The sequence below is a fragment of the Alosa alosa genome, chromosome 13, assembly GCF_017589495.1.
Source record: "Alosa alosa isolate M-15738 ecotype Scorff River chromosome 13, AALO_Geno_1.1, whole genome shotgun sequence".
In the NCBI taxonomy this organism is placed as follows: Eukaryota; Metazoa; Chordata; class Actinopteri; order Clupeiformes; family Clupeidae; genus Alosa; species Alosa alosa.
This window is the reverse complement of record NC_063201.1, coordinates 2360936-2384786: the sequence shown is the minus strand read 5'-3', so window position 1 is coordinate 2384786 and position 23851 is coordinate 2360936. Positions and strand designations below refer to the sequence as shown.

Below are 23851 nucleotides of genomic sequence, written 5' to 3'. Positions count from 1 at the left end.
AAAGGAACAAAAACACTCTCAATCTCTCCATCTCTGTCTCCTGTCTCTCTAACCTTTACTGTCACCACCAGAAGCAGATATTCCCCTACACCCCCTCTCTCTGTCTCTCTCCCTCTCTCTCTCTTTCAATCTGTCTCTCTCTCTCTGTCTCTCTCTCTGTCTCTCTCTCTCACACACACACACACACACACAGGAGTCCCTCAGACACACTTCCCCACTGCATATCCTCCACCCCAACACCTTTCACACACTCAAGGTCTCCCCCTCCCTCCCTTGTGCTCGTCCTCTCTGTCTGTATTTCTATTTATGTCCGTCACTGTATGTCCTCCCCACTGCCCCCCCACACACACACACACACTCCATTCATGAATTGTAGGTGGACAGCTGTGCCCACTTATGTCAGCTTCTCTCCATAGGAGACCCCTTGGTCTCTCTGCACAGGGGAGGAGGGCAGTGTGTGATGTGACCTCCGAGTCCTGCCACACACACACAACAACCTCTCCGAGTTGCTATTTAACCCCCTCCACCCCACCCCACCCCCCGACCTCCCTTGAATTTTTCGGAAAAACTTTTCCTCCCCTGTCTCAGAGCAGCAAATCAAACCCCTGCCCTCTCAATGGGCTGTGCACTAATCACACTGACACCCTCCTCCTAAGGGCCTGATGCCCATGACGTGTGACTCCTGTGTTTAACAACTGCCATGACTGCCATCCATGGCTGTGGCCAAGGTCAATTGTGGCGCATGGCATATGGGGCATGTGCTAACCGCTCTGCTAAACCCCACAGAATTATCCCTCGACAGGAGCGTTGATTTTATTATTCATATCTTCCATGACACTGGTTAATCTCCTCTTTTTTTATCCGGCTTATCGTATTTTGAAATATGCACAGGACACACAGCTGTAAATAAGATAAATATTAAGTGAAAAGATGAAAATCTGCAGGAAAAACATTATGCGAGATTTGCTTAGAGTTTATTTTGTCGAATTGTGACCTCTCCTGTTTACAGATTATCACCTGGTTGACCACTTGTGTTAGGCCATCTCACAAGAGGACACTTTAGAATGGGGGTGGAGCTATGTGGTGGCAAGGGGGGAGGGGGGGGTACGAGTCAAAAACAATAATAATAATAATAGCCAAATATTAATAATAGCCAATTCGGGTCATTTACGGCCGATTTAGTAAACATGAAATGTAAGCTAATATCACCTAAAGGCTTCAATCAAAGAAACTTCCTAAAACATCACTGGCTAACAATCACGAGAGCTGTAGCCTACAGCATGTGATTCTTGCCACACAGGTCAGTCTGTGTTGCGTGAGTGGAGAATGGAGATAAAGACGTTGAAAAGTTGAGAACTGAAGAATTCAAAACGTGTTTGTTTGTTGTGCTTTCTGATACAATTCTTCTTCAATAGCACAATGGCTTAAAGCTGCGGTTGGCAAGATTTTTTTTATCATATTCACTGAAACCGACACTATGCTTCGACAGAACAACATAAATCAGCCAGTTTTACCTCCACCTAGAGCCTGTTATTTGTTTTGCAAAAATCCACAGCTCCCGGTTCTTCTGGTCCACTCAGAGCAGGGCTGTGTGAGATCTGACTGTCAATTACAGTCTGGTGCAGTCTGTGTTAATTAGTAAAGTAATTCAACTTTTGAAAGAAGTAACTGGTACTGTAACTATACTAATTTTCAGTAACACCCAACACTGGTTATTTTTCAATTCAAGTTCAGTAATCCACGCTTATATAGACTAGATCAGATTCAACTTTATTGTCATTTCACAGAGTACAGGTACAGAGCCAATGAAATGCAGTGCTTCACTTTAACTGTGAAAGTTCAAAATAATACTAGACCACTTTTGTGATTTTAGTACTCTATTTAAAGTGATACTGGTTTGGTGTAAATAACAACTATATTAATACAATTTATGATGTTACGTAGTGTGACATTTGTATCAATAATATAATAGTCATAGGTAACTCTGCGGTGGTGGGAGAGGGCCCCAAATTAAATTCTGCTTAGGACCCCGTAAAGGCTTGGGCCGGCACTGACAGGAAATGCAATATTTTGGACAGGAAAAAACTGCATTACACTACATAGCACGCTTCACGCTTTACTGCAGAAATTCCATATTTTGGAAATGCAAATATAATTGTATTGCATTGTACTTGCTAGTACTAAGTAGTTTCACAATCATGGTAAGCACTTTGTTTCATGCAGGCCTAAAAAGGAAACTTTTTTCAAATATCATTATTTGTTTTTGTTTAATCTATCTGTTGAAGGATAAAAAAAATCGTGGCATCTGGTCATCAAATCTTCGAAATACTTCCAGTGTTAAAAGTGTGTTGGAGTGGACAGTAGTAGTAGTAGTAGTACTGTAGCAGAAAGTAGTTTTATTATTGTTGTTGTCTTGTTTCAACATATTTTGAACCCCCCACCCCCATACAACTCACCTGTAGGCTAAACTGCCATATACAGCCTAAGTTCATCGGACTAAAGAGAATTGAGTTTGCTGCATTAAACTAAAGGATGCCATGAATGCTTCAGATAGGCTAAGCTGTCAGACAGGGCCATTCTATTCATGCTTCCATGCAGGCTACAGTGTTCACATTAATATGCAAAAAAGCGGGTTGGGCATCATTTTCTTTTAAATAAAACTTTGAGTGGTTTGAGTCACGGTCAGGTTAAAATATAGCAGCGGACGAGTTCAGGTCATCTGTGAACTGCCATGTGCATCAGTGTTGACCTTACACAATCTATTATTGGCATTATTAAAATAGGCTATCATAATCTTCGAAAGATTTTAAGTAAATTTAATATAGTAGTAGTTTTGGTTCCTAAGTGCCACCCAAATAAAAAGTCTGCACCCAGCTGGCCCCCCGAATAAAATAATCCTGGCTACGCCCCTGGTTTGACCCTTTCACTGGGGATAGCCTAGGACTATACTCAGTGTATTTTTATCAACTAAGAATTGTTGTATGTAGAAACAACTAAAAACAAACTAATGTGATATCTTATCTTAGATACTTCAAAGTAACCAGTTTTTGCTTTGTTGAATGCTTTACACTTTTGGACCAATTCAAGATGTTCCCTTTTGTATTTGATAGTGTCAGATTCTCTATCATTGTCTATCATTGTCATTATTTGCTCGATGGTGTCATAAGGCTAGTTATGGTAACATTAGTATTGTGAAAAGGGGTCAACAAGGTACAGTAGATAGTGGATATAACAATAACATAGGTTAGGCAACACCATTATTTAAAGCCTAGCTTGCTTAATAGAAAATACACATGTAAGTACACATGTATTTGGACAGTCTTTTTTCCAAAAGGAACTTCAGCTGTACTTCAGCTGTCACAAAATGTAGTGGAGTAAAAAGTAAGATATTTGGCCTAGAAATGTACTGGAGTAAAAGTAAAAAGTTTAACAAAATTGACATACTCAAGTAAAGTGCAGATACATGAAAAGGCGACTTAAGTACAGTAATTGAGTAAATGTACTTAAGTAATGTCTGCCACTGATTTTGGTTGAACGCCAAGCTTGGCAAGAGCTGCCTCAGTAGACCACAGGCCTACCCGTCAGAGTGGTGAGCTACCACAATAAGCTTTTAAAGCAAAGCCAGTGGTCGTTTTATCCTGAGTAAGATTTCAGTAACTGGCATCACTGACCACATGAGCCACAGAGTAGATAGATAGATAGATACTTTATTGATCCCCAGGGGAAATTCAAGAAGGAATGTACACTTGCCAGCAGGTAAAAGCTAATGCACCAAGGCTCTTTGGGCATTCTGGTCTCTTTGCTGTCTTGAGGTTTCCATTCATTCCTTCAGTAATCACTATGTGGAGATGAGACTTTTATGACTAGGCTCATAGGCATGCAACCTCCCCATCATCTTCATGAATAAAACTATTATAGCCTAGAGAGCATGATGAAGTTGGCCCAAGCCCTTTACTATTCAGCTCAAAGTTTCACCTCTGATTAGGCTACTACTAAACTATAAATCATTGCATAATAACAATGTCTGACATAATTTCTGAGAAACAATTATTCCAACCATAATTTCTGTGAGATAGGCTAAGCGTTTTATGTAACCACTGCCTACGCAGTCAAGAATAAACGCCTTGAAAGCTAAACTATACCTGGAGTGGATCTTATAGGTGACTTCAACGAAACCCAGAATTGCATTACACTTGTAATAATAATTATTTATTCCGCGTCCTCCAATGAGAAAACAGACGAGGACGATAGAGGGCGGGGAGAGAACCGAGAGTGAAGTTGGGAGAGGGAGAGGGAGATGCGCTGTGAGCGACAAAGCGCAAGATTGAAGGGCAGAAAATCTGCCACGACTGGAACGGCAAAGCAACTCTTGTTATTAAAACAGCAGAGTCAGTTTATATTCTGCTTTCTGACATATAGGCGGACATTTCAAGACATCGGTTCCAGTGCATCCGTTTTGGAGGCGAATATGTAATACTTATTTCGCAGCAACAGCTGTCACATTCATTTCATAGTATACCATTTTCTTTTTATATTACTTGTCTATTTATGTCGATCATATAGCCAAATCACTATTTGTTTTTTTAGGGAGGGGAAAACGTAACGGAGCGATTTTTGTCAATATAAAGGCGTTTTTCATACGGAGAAAAGCAAAATAAGGCACCGTTTTTTCCAAGAAGAAATACGATTTGAAAGGAGAGGCTGTCGGCAAGGGTACCATCGGATGAGGAAAGATGGAATGATCGTGACAACATGAAAAAGAAAAAGTGCGAAAGAATATTTTCATCCTGCCTTTGAATCAACAACTGCACGGGGAGACAGACTGAAGGAGAGGTAGGAGCGACAGACCAAAAGAGAGAAAAGGGTGAGAAAGAGCTGTGCGAGTGAGTCAGTGCGCGAGAAAGAAACGGAGGGGAGGTTTGCTGAAGGACTGACAGAGTGAACCTGACAGAAAACGATTACTCAAAACATCGAGCAGGCAAAGCGTCAACACATATAGAGAAACATATTAAGCAACATCTGATCTAGCTGAGCAGTGTGTGTGGTGTGCTGATCACCACAGCTGTTGTGTTTGTTTAAAAGTGAGCCAGGGTGCTCGGGGTTGCCCATTGCATAAGTTCCTTAATAATAAGCTGCGCTCAGTGTTGAGTCTGATATCTGTGTGACAGATATTGCTGGAAGGATAGAGGGAGGGAGAGAGAGAGAGAGAGAGAGAGAGCGAGATAGGGTAGTGTCAGGAGAGTGATTGCTGAATCCTTTAGGGAAGGAAATATGAGCTCAAAATGTGCTCGTTTTTCTTTCTCTGGACCAACATAGATCCCTCCATCATTCCCTCCCTCTACAACACCCTTACTTACCCCTCATCCCCCTCTCCTCTCCTCCCATCCTAATCCCTCATCCATCAGACAAACTCTCTCTCTCTCTCTTCACTGCTCTTCATCCCTCCTTATCTGTGTTAACCATCCTTCTTCGTTGTAGGGCTCATCGCTAACTTTCTCTCTTGTTCGCTCTTTCTCTCTTGTTCGCTCTTTCTCTCTTGTTCGCTCTTTCTCTCTGTCTCTCACCTACTTTGTTTTTTCGTCATCCCTCTCTTCTCCACCTTCATGCTATCCTCATCTCACTCCTCACTCCACCAAACTCCAGAGATCGAGGAGAGTGTGCCATAAGTCTCCCGTGGAGCTTGCAGGTTGCCATGGATCCCCCTCCCTCCCTGAGTCAAGCCCTGCTGGGTGGGAGTGAGGATGAGGACCAGCAGCAGCAGCGCCCCCCCCTGCCTTGCGCTGGTACAGCCCACCCCGCCATCACGGGCAGCTACCCAGGAACGAACCACTCCAATCACATGGGGGGAAACAGCAGCCTGGAGAGGCTCAACACCACGCCTTCGCCCACAACGCCCGGCGGCGCCCTGCCCCCAGCATCCCTGCCACGCTTGCCCCTGGTGACCTCGTCCTCGTCAGGGCTCGCCGCTGCCACAACGACGACCCCACCCCAACTGCCGGCGCCCATCCCGAACGCGCTGCACCCGACCAGCACTCCGCTGTCGTCGTGTCTGGGCAGCCAGCACAGCCTGAGCGCCGACGCCTCGCCCGTGTACAACGCCCTCTTCTACTCGTCGCACTCGCCCACGACCGAGCGCGAACGTGAGCGCGGCTGCAAGCACAGGCAGGCCAGCCCGCTTGTCCACCGGCGCGACAGCAACCCCTTCACCGAGATCGCCATGAGCTCCTGCAAGTACACGGGCGGCGTCATGAAGCCGCTGAGCCGCCTGAGCGCCTCGCGGCGCAACCTCATCGAGTCGGACAGCAGCAGCGACACCAAAGAGGGCGGCGGCTCTGGGGCTAGTCCCGCCCCTTCCTCCATCCCCACCGGGGCCGTCCCACCCTCCTCTTCCTCCCACCCCTCCCAGCTCGGCCAATCGCAGAACCCGCCCGAGATAGTCATCTCCTCCAAAGAGGACACGCCCTACAGGGCGCACGCCTATGAGATGTCAATCTACCACCAGAACCACGCCCTCTCAGAGAGCAGGGCCGCTATTGGTGCAGGGGTCGGGACTAATGGGCGGAGAGGAGGGACTGTGACCGGCAGAACCATCTCCAAGGCGCAGAAGCGCAAGAACCAGAACATCGGCTACAAGCTGGGCCACCGGAGGGCGCTGTTCGAGAAGCGCAAGCGACTCAGTGACTATGCGCTCATCTTCGGGATGTTCGGGATAGTCGTCATGGTGATCGAGACGGAGCTCTCCTGGGGAGTCTACAATAAGGTGAGCACTGATTGGTTAGAGGCTGGCAAGAGTTACTATCTGTAGTGGCAAGGTCACTCTTTGAGGGTGCATGTCTGGGTGTTCTGCACGCGGTCTGTTATTGGCCTCAGAAGGGTATTAACCAATTCTGCAATAGCATCTCTTACATATGGGTAGGGAGTTTCCACCTGTCTTTCTATATGTAGAGGTAGAGGTATGTATTTTTGACCTTATCTATTTCAAAATCGCATATTTTAGGTATAGCTGAACAAACAACTACATGTACTCCAGTATCCATAGGGATTCCTGAAACAGAACTATTCAGTTAGCGCAGTGTTATCCAGGTCAGGCCAGAGCATGATGCAAACCACAGACGGAGGCCTGTCAGAACACCTATCAATCATCCCAGGCAAATTTGACGAGACAGCAAATGACAAAGTTTTGACAAATGACATAACTGTCAGTGCTTCACAAGCCAGTCATATAGAAGCTGCTAAAATATTAACACATGCTTGACAGATCCACTAACAAAAGTAATACTCTACTTTTCCCCTCTACACCAGCGTTAAAGGAGTAGTCTGCAATTCTACTCTCATCCACAACTTGTTGAATTGTTCCTCACACACGGTCCTTTAGCTATCTGTTCAGTGTCTGCTTGAAAAAGTGTTTGTACACAGCCCAGGCCCTGTAAAAGGGAATCACAGTGGCTCGGACCAAGTCACAACAAATATGGAAGACAGGGGTGTATTGTGATTAGCTGTTGACCTCAAATATCAGCAACCTTTCACAGACTGCATCTTTAAAGGCTTATTTATGCTCAAAAGTTAAAAACAGATACGGATATGGATGGAGTCCGTACCTTGTGTTAATTTTGTCCGTATTTATGCATGTTGTCGGAGAGCTTAAGAATACAGACGGAACAGAGAGATAAGTCGTGTGGGCAGTGTGTAGTCAATAGTCCAAACAGACATAGTAAAAATGACGAAGAATTGTCTTTCAAAAGACTTTTAAAAACAGCAGAAAATGCCCTTTAAAGGATGTATTGCTTAATGTCAATACCAACGCCAAGGGCCTTACGCGGTATGTGAGATAGTTATGGCAATAACATTTGGAATGGACGGATGCATTTACGTACTGAAATGGAAGATACATTTGCCTTAATACTCACTCTCTACTCTCCAGGGACATTAGTAGTACTAGTAGTAGTGGTGAGGCGGCGGTAGCGTAGTGGCTAAGGAACTGGGCTAGCATGTAGTAGCATAGTGGCTAAGGAGCTGGGCTAGCATGCAGTAGCATAGTGGCTAAGGAGCTGGGCTAGCATGCAGTAGCATAGTGGTTAAGGAGCTGGCATGCAGTGGTAGCGTAGTGGCTAAGGAGCTGGGCTAGCGTGCAGTAGCATAGTGGCTAAAGAGCTGGGCTAGCATGCAGTAGCCGGAAAAGTTGTGGGTTCAATTCCTGGCTTCCACCGTTATGCCCTTCAGCAAGGCACTTAACCCGTTCTGGGCTTAAAGTCGCTCTGGTGAGAATGGCCCATGTAATGAGAATGGCCTTTTAATATATTTGATGACATATGTATGACGCTTTGAATAAAAGTGTCTGCTAAACGAATAAACTAAACATAGTATTAGTATTAGTGGACAGTTATTATGGATGAAAGCGTTTCAAGAACACATGTATCTTTTTGTTATTGTTCCTTATAGCAAAAGCAGGTGTTTTGGGCAGGTGTACACAGCTGCAGGTGTTTTGGGCAGGTGTACTGTACGCAGATGCATGGGCTCTGGCAATAAAGGTGAGCAGTGGATCAGTACGTGAGACACAGCTGGTTAAGAGTCTGGCTCACAGCTTGAGAACTTACACAGACACTCCAACATGGACCCAGCACTGATGAACTTACACAGACACTCCAACATGGACCCAGCACTGATGAACTTACACAGACACTCCAACATGGAGCCAGCACTGATGAACTTACACAGACACTCCAACATGTGAACTTACACAGACACTCCAACATGGACCCAGCACTGATGAACTTACAAAGACACTCCAACATGGAGCCAGCACTGGTGGGAGGGGCAGGACATTCTGCCTGTCATCGATCTTAATACTTTGCTGTCATGCTGTGTGTATGTCTTTGTTTCGTGTGTGTGTTTGGTTGTGCTTGTGTCTGTGTTTTGTGTGTGTATCTGTGTGTGTCTGCGTTTTGTATGTGTGTGAGCATGTGCGTGTGTGTGTGTGGGTGTGTGTGCGTGGGTGTGTGCATGTGAGTGTGCGTGTGCGTGCCTGTGTGTGTGGGGGTGCATGGGTGTCTGTCCATGACTTTGTATAGTAGGAATCTGTGGAGGGATCTACAAAGATTCTTTTCTAAAGAAGGCCTATTGATGTGGGGGATTGGGTGTCTGCAGACACTAGGAGAATTTCAGTCAGCTGTTTGTTTGTGTGTGTGTGTGTGTGTGTGCATGGGCGTGTGTGTGTGTGTGTGTGTGTGTGTGTGTGTGTGTGTCGCGTGTACATTGTGTGCATGTGTGTGTGTGTGTGTATGTGTGTGTGTGTGTGTGTGCATGTGTGTGTGTGTGTGTGCATGTGTGTGTGTGTGTGTGTGTGTGTGCGTGTGTACGTGTGCGTGCATGTGTGTGTGTGTGTGTGTGTCTGCATGAATGCATGCTTGTGTTCATTTGAGAGTCATTTCAGTCTATGATTTTTTTCTTTCCCTCTAGACTTTATGTTGGGCAAATATGTTGTGGTGTGTATACGTGCATGTTAATTTGTGTGCATGTATGTATGTTGTCATATTTTCTCTGCAAAATATGCTCCTGTGTGTGTGTGTGCATGTGTGTGTGTGTGTGTGTGTGTGTGTTTGTGTGTGTGTGCATCTGTGTATGGATATCTGGACAGCCAGTAGAATCAGTTTTCTTTTCCTTGCGCATGGAGTCTCACTTTCATCTCTATCTTTTTCTATCCCTCTTTTTCCTATGATGATCTCTCTCTTCTCTGTCTCTCCCACTCATGCCCCTGTCCTCTCTCTCTCTCTCTTTTTCTCTCTTTCTCTCTGTTATTTCTGTGGGCGGCTGATCGGGGGAGTATTATTGGTGAGAGGGAGAGGGAGAGAGAGTGAGAGAGAGAAAGAGAGAAAGAGAAAGAAAGAGCAGAGTGGAAGTGAAAGGCAGTTCTAAAGACCTTTATTTAAGATCTCTCTGGCAGTGACTCAATGCTGAGTGTGAATTGGAGCCGTGCTGATTGCGTGCCATTAGAAAGCAACACAAAGCCAGGGCCTGCCCTCCATCAGCAGAGTGCAATTAAGCCCCAGTGTCGTCATCATCGGCGCAGAGAGCCGCACTCAGATGCCAGGCTCTACCACTCAGATGCCAGGCTCGCGCCGCAGCAGCGGGAGGCCCTCAAAGCTGGGGAGGCTGCAGCTGTTTGGGCCTCTGCGCGTCGCGTTGTGTCGCGCTGCTCTGGGTTCTGCAGCGTGTTTGGTTTCCCATGCCGAGTGGTGTGTGCCTCTTGTAAGCGATGTCCTCGCTCAGTGCTGGCAGTTTCACTAAGCTTTCACCGTTGAGTTGGTAGCTGTTTTTGCGAAAGTGGTGTGTGCTTCTGTGCTTTGAGTTGGTTCTGCCATGGTGCGCTGTTTTGTGAGTGGTGTGATTGGTTCTGCCACGGTACACTGTTTTGTGAGTGGTGTGGTTGCCATGGTACGATGTTTTGCGAGTGGTGTGGTTGCCATGGTGCGCTGTTTTGCGAGTGGTGTGATTGCAATGTTTTGAACAATGTTTTGTCTGGCTGTTGGGAGTCATGTGCGCTGTCCTAAACTCAACGCTGTCGGGAGTGATGTGCGCTGTCCTAAACTCAATGCAGCCTGGTTCGGTAGACTCTCCTCTTCAAACAACGACTTGTTTGCCACTAAAAGCCTATACTGATACCAACTATAAAGCACAATCCCAGATCCCACCTACTATCAGTCCACCATAAAAAACACAGACAGAAAGGTCATGGTATTTATTATAATAGTAATTTTAATTAGTTTGTGTTTAAGAAAGGTCAGTCTGTCTGCATATTTCATGACCAAATGTCCCCTTTCTTCATGCTAATTGCACTGAATGGGCAGAGGCGGAGGATATTTACTTACTGTTTAGAATGCTTCACAAGTTTATGTCCTTTACATTCAGTATTCATAATAGCTCATCATTGTGTGTCATCATTGCATAGATTTCTTAATGCAGATGGAGTAGATGATGACGTTTCTATTTAAGTGATATGGCATAAGGTAGACCTAATAAGACTGTTTTGTCTTGTTTGTTTGGCTGTCTTGTTTGGTTCAGTGGTCTTCCTTATTGATTATTGATTCACTGGTGTTATAATATATTGCAAAAAAGTTGTTTTTATGGAGAAGGTTCATCAGCCAGGTTTGGCTTGGTGTTTGGTTCGGTTTTTAGTTTGGTTTGGTATTGGTTGGTTTGGTGTTTAGTGTGGTGTTGGTTTGGTGTTTAGTGAGATGTTGGTTTGGTGTTTAGTGTGGTGTTTAGTGTGGTGTTGGTTTGGTGTTTAGTGTGGTGTTGGTTTGGTTTTAGTGTGGTGTTGGTTTGGTGTTTAGTGTGGTGTTTAGTGTGGTGTTGGTTTGGTGTTTAGTGTGGTGTTGGTTTGGTGTTTAGTGAGGTGTTGGTTTGGTGTTTAGTGTGGTGTTGGTTTGGTGTTTAGTGAGGTGTTGGTTTGGTGTTTAGTGTGGTGTTTAGTGTGGTGTTGGTTTGATGTTTAGTGTGGTGTTTGTTTGGTGTTTAGTGTGGTGTTGGTTTGGTGTTTAGTGTGGTGTTTAGTGTGGTGTTGGTTTGATGTTTAGTGTGGTGTTTGTTTGGTGTTTAGTGTGGTGTTGGTTTGGTGTTTAGTGTGGTGTTTAGTGTGGTGTTGGTTTGGTGTTTAGTGAGATGTTGGTTTGGTGTTTAGTGTGGTGTTGGTTTGGTGTTTAGTGTGGTGTTTAGTGTGGTGTTGGTTTGGTGTTTAGTGAGATGTTGGTTTGGTGTTTAGTGTGGTGTTGGTTTGGTGTTTAGTTTGGTGTTTAATGTGGTGTTGGTTTGGTGTTTAGTGTGGTGTTGGTTTGGTGTTTAGTGAGATGTTGGTTTGGTGTTTAGTGTGGTGTTGGTTTGGTGTTTAGTTTGGTGTTTAGTGTGGTGTTGGTTTGGTTTTAGTGTGGTGTTGGTTTGGTGTTTAGTGTGGTGTTTAGTGTGGTGTTGGTTTGGTGTTTAGTGTGGTGTTGGTTTGGTGTTTAGTGTGGTGTTGGTTTGGTTTTTAGTGTGGTGTTGGTTTGGTGTTTAGTGTGGTGTTTAGTGTGGTGTTGGTTTGGTGTTTAGTGTGGTGTTGGTTTGGTGTTTAGTGAGGTGTTGGTTTGGTGTTGGTTTGGTGTTTAGTTTGGTGTTTGAGTTGGTTCAGTGGTCCCTTGGTGTAATACCTATGATTTTAATGGGCAAGTTGCTGTTTGTTTTCGGTTTACTCTTGTATAATGTTGCACTGTGGAGGTTTGATCATTTTGATATGGCTGACTACATAGAGTATCACCGTATTGTGCATTACTAAATTACTGTGGATTGTTATGATCCTTAAAGTACTTTTGATGTTTCTCCATTTATTTTAATTTGTGTGATATAAAGTACTGTGCAAAAGTCTCTGGGAACATTACATGTTTTGTATCAGCATTGCTATAAGGACCATATTGTTTATTTCTCACTTTCTTAATTAGAATATGACCAGAGAACACAGGAAATATGTGCCCAGTAGGCCATTTAAATACACATAAAATGTAGATTTTGTTCTGATACCAGTCAAATTTCAGTCTTAAGCTACCATTAGGTTTGTTGTTTTAGCAGTTTTATAATGTTGTTATGCCACTGATGGGCATACTTGGCCTGCCAGAAGCTGCTGGTAGATCCAGCTACGATGGGGGTCTCGAGATCAGCTGCTGACGGGACCGTGGCTCATGCTAAAACTGATGCTGCTGTGTCAAGAGCATTTTGGCACAAGTGGAGGAGCCACCTGAACAGGACTGCACATCTCTGGTTTATTGTATTCCCAGGTGGTAATACAGTGTTAGCTTCCCTCATCAAGGTTCTTTGAATAGAAGACTTTGGCCACGCATTTTCCACTTTAGGTGAGCAATGAACTCATGAGCAATGTAGCTTTTCAATAAGATCTTCGATCTGTCAAAGCGTCGTCATCTCCCTACTTCTGATACCAATGTGTCAGAGCCAGAACCAGTTCCAGCCGGCTTCAGCTTCCCCCTTGCGTGATTGGTCATTAAAATACAGCAGAAACAACCAATCAAATGGCTGCAAAAGACTAGAACCTGAACCAGAAATGGACATTTTTTGTTTTGTTTTTTTACATTCCCTCTATCTTGTAGAGAATTGTAATAAAAACAATGAGAAATAAACATATATGGTCATCATAATATTGCTAAAACTACACATCTAATGAGTGCCTAACAGTTTTGCACAGTAGTTTGGTATGTTGTGGGCCTCTGTAAAGTTTGATAATGTGTAATACGATATGCCTAGTGTATATATTATTGTGACATACAGAACAGGGGAGTAACTAAGTTTACAGTTACACGATTACAAGGTTATTTTAATGTACAATTGTGATATGTTATCTAGGATTTCATATTTGAGATTGCATAGTGGTTGAGTTGTGGTATGGATTGTTGTTAACATTGCGGATCACTGTGTTTTGTTCATTATTGCACACGTTGGCATGCGTTACTGTGTAATACGGTGCAGTATTAGGTTTCAGTGTGTATGGCATGCTTTACTGGTGTGCATTGTTGTGTAATCTGCAGGGATTGTCTTGAGGTAGGATTAGCTTCTCTTAATCCAGTAATTACACCCACATACCAGCGTAGGCATAAAGCACTGGCCGATTCATGATCCTAATACATACGTGTGTGTGTTTGTGTGCCTGATTGTGTGCTAGTCAGAGTGTGCCTGAGCTTTTGAGTTTTGCATGTGGGCATGCATGTATTTTCATGTCCTGCATGTGTGTGTGCGATGTGTGTGTGTGTGTGTGTGTGTGTGTGTGTGTGTGTGTGTGTGTGTGCATATATCTGTGTTTGTAGGTGTGTGCGTGTTTGTCTGTGTGCGTGGGTGTCTGTGTGTGCATGTGTGCTCGTGCGTTTGTGTGTGTATCTCTGTGTTTGTACTGTACGTGTGTGTGAGTGTGTGTGTGGTTCCTGCCCTGGTGCTAGTCTCTGTGTTGCTCTTGCTCCCGTTGTGAATGATCTTCCCTATTGATTATTGATAATCATCTGCCCACGCGCGCTCCACCCACACACACACTCCAGCCTGATGCCCTCGCTCCTCCTTCAGTGAGTCAGAGTGTGCTAGTGGGAGTGTGGATGTCAGGTTACATTCAGAGAGGGAGAGGGGAAATCCCTTTATGGACAACGTGGTCACTCTCTCTCGTTCTCTCTCTGTATGTGTGTGTGTGTATATATGTATGAAATCACACAATCGCAATTCTCACATTGACAAACCACACAAGATCTGTAGTAAGTAGTTCTGACACACGTATCCATGAGATGAAGAGTGTTTAGTTCTCCGTCTGACTTTGTGTGTTAGTGTGTAAGTTCCAAAGCCACTGAATGATTCAATGTGTTATACTGGCAATATTTTACAATTTAAATTAATGTTATTATCATATATTTTAATGATGTGTACATTTTCCCTCAGCTGCCAGCTGAGCTGATGTTAAAATAGACTGTGAAAAGGAAATACCCTACCCATGGACACACACACACACTCACGTTCACACACACACACACACACACACACACACACACACACACACCACACACACCACACACACACCACCCACTCCTCCTACCATACCCGAAATGCCTCTCTCAATTTGAAAAAAAAGCACCTGTCTCCAAACAGCTTTAAAACCATCATGTCAGCAGTCACTGTCAAATCAATTGACTATTTTTGCACTCCGAGACAGAGAGGCGGCCATCTTGGTTTGGGCTGATTTTGATATTGAGTGTAGGAGAATCCACAGCTGTCACTCATGCCACCTGTGGCATAACTCCTTCTGTGACTTCTAGCCACACACACACATACACACACACACACACACGCACACACACACGCACACACACGCACACACACACACACACACAATAACACACACACACACACGCATCACGACACACACACGCAATTTGCACGCACGCACACACACACACACACACACACAATAACACACACACACACACACACGCATCGCACGCAATAATAATACAACGCTTAATTTGCACGCACGCATCAATACAATAATACACACACACACACTTGCACGCACTATCAATAATAACACACAATAATACACACACACACACACTTGCACGACGCTATCACAATAATAATACACACGCATCAATAATAATAATAATAATAATACCTTGCACGCACGCACGCATTAATTTACACGCAGACACGCTATCAATATTACCCACACATATACACACACACACACACGCACACTTGCACGCAACGCATTAATTTTGCACGCACGCGCACACACACGCACACTTGCACACACACACACACACACATGCACACACTTGCACGCACGCACACACACACACACACACACACACACACTTGCACGCATGCACACACACACACACACAATAATACTTTGCTGACACACACACACTTGCACGCATGCACACACACACACACGCACACACACACACACACACACACACACACACACACTTGCACGCACGCATCACACGCACACACAACACAATACCTTGCACGCACGCATCACAATAATAATAACACACACCTGCACACACACACACTTGCAACACGCGACACACACACACGCATTATCAATACCATCACACACACACACACACACACTTGCACGCGACGCATCAATACACACCCTGCACGCATCGCTATCATCATCATCAATAATACTTCCTTGCACGCATCGCACACACACGCCATCATCACACACACGACACCTGCACACACACACACACACACACGCACACACACACACACACACACACACACACACACGCAGGCCCCTCAGGGTGAGTGGGACAAAACTGTGGTAGCATGAGTTTAAGGCACTGAGGGAGAATTGAGCTGACCGTAGAAGGCTGGTTCATGGCTCTGAGATGACCAGTGTGCTCAGCTCAACCCAGAAACGCACTCACACAAACGCACCCACACACAAACACACACACACACTTGCACGCACACACAAAACAAATAGTGGTACACACACACACACACAAATAAATAAGCACTCACACAAAAACACACTTGCACTCATACACATACACTCTGAAACAAACACACTTAGATACGCACATTCAAATACCCAAATAAACACACAGACACACCCAAATACACATTCAAGCTAGCCATGGGCCTGCTCTTAAAGCCCAAGCTAACCATGGACCTGCTCTTAAAGCCCAAGCTAGCCATGGGCCTGCTCATAAAGCCCAAGCTAACCATGGGCTGGAGCCTCAAAGCCCCAAGCTGGCCATGGGCCTGCTCTTAAAGCCCAAGCTAGCCATGGGTCTGCTCTGAAAGCCTCAGTCTCCAGGCTCCAAACTCAGTGGTTGGAAGCTGCCTAAGGTTAGGCTGTGAGGATTTACACGGGCAACTAGCACGCTAGCTCAGTTCAACTCTGTTACACTCACCTCCCCAAATCCTCACTCCCATCCGGTCACGGCACCACTGTAACCAGGGGTCGAATTCACCCCACACACGGCCCTCAACTCCGCAGACCTCCACACACACCAGATGAGAGTCGAACGCTCTAACCACTGAGCTAAAAGCCCAGGCTCCCAACTCAGCGTTAGAAGCCGCTCTAAGGTTAGGGCTGTGAGGATTTACACGGCAACTAGCATGCTAGCTCAGATCACCCGCTACAGGAGCAATAACCATCATGTGTTCTGGAGACAGGAAGTTAGGGAGACTAAGGAGTGCTGGACTGAAAGCTAGTTTTAGCCACACTCCCCTGTGTGTGTGGATATTTAGCCAATGCTGTATGTAGCCATGGAGTTACCATTCTTTTAAACAATAATGTCTAATAATACTGTTTTTTTTTTTTTTTTTTTTTTTTTTGTGTACTATTCTATATCTTATGCCATTGAGGGCTGAACAAATTACAACCATAACTATAATCATATGAACTTTGCATACTGTGGCCAAAGTAGCAAATATTCAAAAACCTTGTGGGGCTATATTATCATGGTTCCATGTGATCATGTAAACTAATGCATTCAGAGTATCCTAAAGAGAGGGGTGGCGAGAGGCATGGTGATGTCATTTGGGCAGGGATAGAAGGTGGCATGGGGTGAGTAGGAGGCAAAAACTGACTTATGTTGTTAAAAAGTGTCATAGCTTAGTCTAGGGTGCAGTTGTTTTGGTTTGAATATCGTTTACATGATCACATAAGATCATGTACAGTATGACCTCCCCCATGACAAGACAATCGTTAACAATACTATGTAGCAGCTAGTAGTTAACTCATTGAGTGCCAAAAATGTAATATTACGTTTTTAGCTTTTTTTTTTAATTACGAAACTAGACACTCTAAGACACCTTATGTCAGGAACGGCCCGGGGATTGAACCCGGGTCTCCCACGTAGCAGGCAGACGCTTTACCACAAGACCAGAGGTGACTCAAATGCAGAGTGAGGCAGACAACAGAAGTCAGGTTCAGAAGTTTTACTGTGTCAAAAACGGGTGTTTTAACAAAAGCGAAAAGGTAGACCAGAATGGAACAATTAAGACTCAGTGTCAGTTCTCAAAGCTCAGTAATTAAACGTCCAGAAACAAAAAACCAACGCACAGAAGATCTGGTAAGTTCAAAATGTCCAATGTCCATAAAAAGTTCAAGGCAAAAGGCTAGGTCAAAGTCCAAGCAAAGTTTAAAAAAAAAAAAAACAATCAGAGTCCAAAAAGTCAAAAAAATATCCAGAGAGCAAAAACATACAAAAGAGCAATCAGAGACTTACAAGCAGTGTGATCTTCATGTGACAATACCAAGACTGAGCACAGGCCAACAAACAGAGGGGGCTTATAAAGGCAAACAAATGAGATACAGGTGACATGCAATTAACTTAACAAGGTCAACTCAACAAAAAACATGACTTAGCAAAAGATGACACAGCACAAACAGAGGGGCACAATGAGGCCATCTGGTGGTGAAAGTTCAGAAGAAGCCCCAAAACCTCACAGGACCCCTACTAGGAACGTCTCCTGACGTTCACATTGGGGCAATCAGGGTGAGCCCGATGGAAATCAGCAATGAGGTCAGCATCCAGAATGTCCCGGGCAGGCCGCCAGGATCGCTCCTCTGGCCCATAGCCTTCCCAGTCAACCAGATACTGCAAGCCTCTTCCGACACGACGCGAATCCAGAAGGCGATGGACCGTGTAAACCGGCCCACCATCGATCATCCAGGTTTCACAGGGGGAGCCAGCGGGCTGGTGACGACCGGGCGCAGGCGGGACACATGGACTCGTGTGGAGAGCCAGACTCGTTGTCCAGGGCGTAGAGAGGGTGCAGGGCGGCGCTGGTGGTTGGCTTGGAGGCGGTATTGGTGTGCAGACCTCTGCAGGGCTGACCGCACCTTTCGCCAAACTCGTCTGCACCTCCTGACGAACCTCTGGGCAGAGGGGATGGCAACCTCTGGCTCCTGGGAAGAGTGGGGGCTGGAACCCAAGCTGGCATTCAAACAGGCTCAGACCTGTAGCAGAAGAGCAGAGAGTATTATGAGCGTATTCGGCCCAGATGACATACCTGCTCCAGGTAGAGGGATTTTCGGAAGCCAGGCAACGGAGAGTGGTCTCAAGGTCCTGGTTAATCCTCTCCGTCTGTCCATTAGACCAGCTTGCAGAAGGCCCTCCAGAACTGAGACGTGAATTGAGGGCCACGATTTGAGACCACATCCAAGGGCAGGCCAAATGTCCTGAAAACATACTGGCAGACGATTTCAGCAGTTTCAGGTGCAGAGGGTAGCTTGGGCAGAGGGATAAAACGACAAGCCTTTGAAAATCTGTCAACAATAACTAGGATGACCGTGTTACCGTCCGATGGTGGAAGGCCCGAGATGAAGTCCATGGAGATGTGCGACCACGGATGGCTGGGGATGGGCAAGGGATGGAGGAGGCCCTGGGGAGCAGTGTGCACACTCTTATTCCGTGAACAGATAATGCAAGCAGCCACAAAAGACTTAACATCAGCACTCATTTGGGGCCACCAAAACCGCCTACTGAGGAATTCTAGGGTCCTACGGGAGCCAGGGTGGTTGGTTAGTCGGGAAGAGTGTGCCCACTGAAGGACTTGGCCTCGCACAGCGGATGGCACATAGAGACGATTGGGGGGTCAGGCTCCCTCTGCTGGGCTTCTTGTACCACTGTCTCAATTCCCCATCGTACTGGAGCAACGATCTTAGCAGGCGGGAGGATGGTGACAGGAGTCAGATCATCAGAAGTCTTTTGATGGAGCCTGGACAGAGCATCTGGTTTTTGGTTTTTAGAGCCCGGTCGATAGGAAAGGATAAAATCAAAACGATTAAAGAAAAGGGCCCACCTTGCCTGCCTGGGATTGAGGCGCTTTGCTCCTTGTATGTACTGGAGGTTTTTGTGGTCTGTCCATACCACAAATGGATTCTGGGCCCCCTCTAGCCAATGGCGCCACTCCTCCAGTGCCTTCTTGATCGCCAGAAGTTCCCGATCCCCCACATCGTAGTTCTTCTCGGCATCGGTGAGTCGCGAGGAGAAGAACGCGCATGGGTGGAGTTTGCCATCATCTCGTCGTTGGGACAGGACTGCACCCACTGCCACATCTGAGGCGTCTACTTCCACAATGAAAGGGAGAGAAGGGTCAGGTAAGGCAAGTATAGGAGCGGATGTGAATCTCACCTTCAGGTCCAGGTAGGCCATAGCACTAAAATTCCTGATGAATTTACGATAGAAGTTAGAGAATCCGATGAAGCGTTGTACCTCCTTGACTGAAGTGGGTTGGGGCCACTCACGGACTGCGTCTGACTTCTTGGGGTCCATATGGAGGCTCCTACCCTCCAGGATGAAGCCCAGGAAGGAAACCTTGGAGACATGGAACTCACACTTCTCTGGCTTGACAAAAAGGTTGTTGTTAAGGAGGCACTGGAGAGCTGAACTTACATGATGCACATGTTCATGGAGGGATTTTGAAAAGATCAAAATGTCATCCAGATACACAAAAACATAGCGATTAAGCATATCCCTAAGGACATCGTTGATTAGTGCCTGGAAGACTGCTGGGGCATTAGTTAAACCAAAAGGCATAACAAGGTATTCATAATGCCCCGTAGGGGTGTTGAAGGCAGTCTTCCATTCATCGCCTTCTCGAATGCGAACCAGGTGATAGGCATTACGGAGATCCAGTTTTGTGTAGATGGTCGCCCCCTGAAGCAACTCAAAAGCAGTGGACATCAAAGGCAACGGATAGTGATTCCGAACGGTTACCTTGTTCAGACCCCGATAGTCGATGCACGGTCTGAGCGCACCGTCTTTTTTCCCGACAAAAAAGAAGCCAGCACCGGCAGGCGAAGTTGAAGGTCTGATGAGTCCAGCTTCCAGGGACTCCTTGATGTAAGCCTCCATAGCATGTGTCTCTGCTAGTGACAAGGAGAAGATGCGTCCTCGTGGAGGGGAAGTTCCTGGCAAGAGATCAATGGAACAATCATAAGGTCTATGGGGAGGCAGTGAAGTGGCCCTGGTCTTGTTAAATACCTCACTGAGATCGTGATACTCTGAAGGGACTTGGGATAGCTCAAGAGGGCTTGGTGGCTCGGAAGTGGCCCTGCACCCCACAGTAGAGGCAACATCGCTCCCTCATCCGGCGATCTCTCTCGGCTCGAGAAAGACGAGATCCCCGAGCTGCATGGGTTCCTCAGGAGCAGGGGGTGGCTGCGAGATACCTTGGATAGGTGCATCAAGGAAGGTTGTCGAATCCCTGGAAGGTTGTCGCTCACGGCGTCTCTCTCGCAGGCGGTTGTCCAGTCAGATGGTCTGGTCGATCAGGGCCTCCAGATCCTCAGCTGGGTCTTTTGCTGCCAATTCATCCTTGATGCCGCCGGAGAGACCATGACGGAATGCAGCCATCAGTGCCTCCAGGACTGCATACTCAGCGACACTGGAGTTGCCTTGGCGTAACTGGAACAGTCGATTGGCGGCATCTCTGCCCCCCACGGGGTGGTCGAACACTCTGCGCATCTCCTCTGTGAATCTTGCATAGCTGGAGCACGCTCTACCCTGCTGTTCCCAGATGGATGTGGCCCAGGCACGGGCCTTGCCAGTCAGGAGGGTAATTATGTAAGCAATGCGGGAGCGATCAGATGGGAAGGAGGTGGGTTGAAGCTCGAAGGTCAGGGAACACTGGTTCAGGAACCCTCTGCAGTCTCTTTGATTCCCATCATACCTCTCAGGAGCAGGGAGTCTGGGCTCGGTCTGTTGGGCTCTGGCAGCGGGAGGGCTTGTTGAAGGTGGAGGACGGGCCAGAAGAGCAGAGACGTTCTGTTGCAGTTCTTGTAGGATCTGCTCATGTCGACTGTAGGCTGCCTCCTGTCTGCGTAGAAGGTTCTCATGGCGAGAGACTGTTGCATCATGGCTGACCAGTGCAGCATACATTTCTTCCATACTGGTAGGTGACTGAGCAGGAGCATTGCTCTCAGTATGTCTAGCAATCATCTCTGCTGAGTCGTCTTGCATGGCTCAGTCTTGCTGTCAGGAACGGCCCGGGGATTGAACCCGGGTCTCCCACGTAGCAGGCAGACGCTTTACCACAAGACCAGAGGTGACTCAAATGCAGAGTGAGGCAGACAACAGAAGTCAGGTTCAGAAGTTTTACTGTGTCAAAAACGGGTGTTTTAACAAAAGCGAAAAGGTAGACCAGAATGGAACAATTAAGACTCAGTGTCAGTTCTCAAAGCTCAGTAATTAAACGTCCAGAAACAAAAAACCAACGCACAGAAGATCCGGTAAGTTCAAAATGTCCAATGTCCATAAAAAGTTCAAGGCAAAAGGCTAGGTCAAAGTCCAAGCAAAGTTTAAAAAAAAAACAATCAGAGTCCAAAAAGTAAAAAAAAATCCAGAGAGCAAAAACATACAAAAGAGCAATCAATCAAAAGGGCAATATCTCCATTTCTAGAAAAAAAACAGGGATTTTGATGAAAACTAGCCACTGTTTAGCGTGGGATTTCTCAGGAACAGAGGCGTGTAGAAATACACAGTTTGCACCCACTTAAAGAGAGCTTAAAGTCTCACCTTTTAAACAAGCCATTGTATGTTTTCATAGCTATAACACAGAATATGCTGTGGCTGTACAAAAATCATCAACAATGGTCTAGATTGCTGGCACTCTAGGACAAAGCTTCCGAAAACAGCTTGGCATTCAATGAGTTAAGCAAAGCTCTAGTTCAACTTAAAAAGAGCGCTGATCAAATGCTACAGGAGACTAAGGGCAGTGAGAGTAGACATTGCGTAATTTCTCAGAACTCATGACCAGTCCATACATCTGCTGTTCATCAATCTATATTTCATAATTCCATGGTATTCCACACCTTTCACATACAGTAACCGATGGCTCAAGAGAGGATTATTGTGCAAGGCAAATCAATGTTTTCACATACAGTAAGCAATGGCTCAAGAGGGGATTATTGTGCAAGGCAAATCAATGTTTTCACATACAGTAACCGATGGCTCAAGAGGGGATTATTGTGGCAGGCAAATCAATGTTTTCACATACAGTAAGCAATGGCTCAAGAGGGGATTATTGTGCAAGGCAAGCGATGTCTCAAGAGAGGATTATTGTGCAAGGCAAACCGATTGGTCAAGAGAGGATTATTGTGCAAGGCAAATCAATGTTTTCACATACAGTAAGCGATGTAGAGAGGATTATTGTGCAAGGCAAAGTAAGCGATGGCTCAAGAGAGGATTATTGTGCAAGGCAAGCGATGGCTCAAGAGAGGATTATTGTGTATTGTTTGTATTAGCATTTAGCATTCTCCAGTTTGTATTAGCATAGCATTCTCCAGTTTGTATTAGCATTTAGCATAGCATTCTCCAGTTTGTATTAGCATTTAGCATTCTCCAGTTTGTATTAGCATAGCATTCTCCAGTTTGTATTAGCATAGGAGATTAGCATAGCATTCTCCAGTTTGTATTAGCATAGTACTCTCCAGTTTGTAAAAACTAATTATTTTAGACAGTGAGTGATACTACTGCAGCATACCATTTTATATTGTGGTATTGGAGGGCATTTTGAGCATTTTTGAATATAAGGGGGTTAATTATGATTACAGCCTTGGCTTTAGCCATATAGCTGTTGTGTGTGTGTGTGTGTGTGTGTGTGTGTGTGTGTGTCTGTGTGTGTGTGTATCTGAACAGAAGCTCTATTATAATTTTAAATATAAGATCACATTAGTAATATAGCTCTCTATCTCTCCCTCTCTGTATCTGAACAGCAGATCTATTCTCATTTTAATATTTGAAGGGACAATATTTGTGCCAGCAGTTGTGTTATGGTCCTTTGATTGTGTATATTGTGCATTGTGCCATATTTCTCTTTGTGCCATAGTATTAAGCATGTAAACATCTAGTGCAGGTTTGGGTGCATATGGTGCATGGGTTCCTTGAGTAGAAGGGAATTTCTGTGGAGGTTTCCATTGAGAAAAGGCTTTCAGCCCAAAGGACTAGGACTATCCATGTATGGGAACCTGGCTCCTAGTGTGGGCTCTGGTTTGCACTTGCGTTCTGGTGTGTGTGAAGGGGTGTGTTAGTAATGTGTTCTTTTTTGCACTACATTACATATTGGGTATAATTGAGTTCTCACTACTGTAATGGTGTGTGTCTGTGTGTGATGGAGTGTGTGTGTGCATAACTGCGTGTGTCAGTCAGAATGTAATTGAGCCTAACATTGTGTGCTGAAGTGTGTTTGTGTGTGTCTGTGTTTGTGTGCCCATTTATGGTTGTGTGTGTGTATGTGTGCATGTGCCTATGTGTATTAAATCACTGTAATCTGGTGTTTCTGTGATGTAGTGAGTTCATAC

At 45.5% G+C, this 23851-nt stretch overlaps 1 protein-coding gene across 2 annotated transcripts in view; it reads left to right on the top strand.

Annotated features, from left to right (window-relative positions):
- The first annotated feature begins 4305 nt into the window (after positions 1-4305).
- The window catches only part of kcnn3 (potassium intermediate/small conductance calcium-activated channel, subfamily N, member 3), a 70948-nt gene continuing 51402 nt past the window's right edge, over positions 4306-23851 (top strand). The window contains exons 1-2 of one of the 2 annotated variants that reach the window (XM_048261355.1): positions 4306-4833; positions 5644-6760. In XM_048261355.1, coding sequence (XP_048117312.1) covers positions 5693-6760 — 1068 coding nt within the window. In that variant the 5' untranslated portion in view covers positions 4306-4833; positions 5644-5692. Of the gene's footprint in view, positions 6761-23851 lie in introns of both variants that reach the window. The other variant, XM_048261354.1, reaches the window with a different exon arrangement.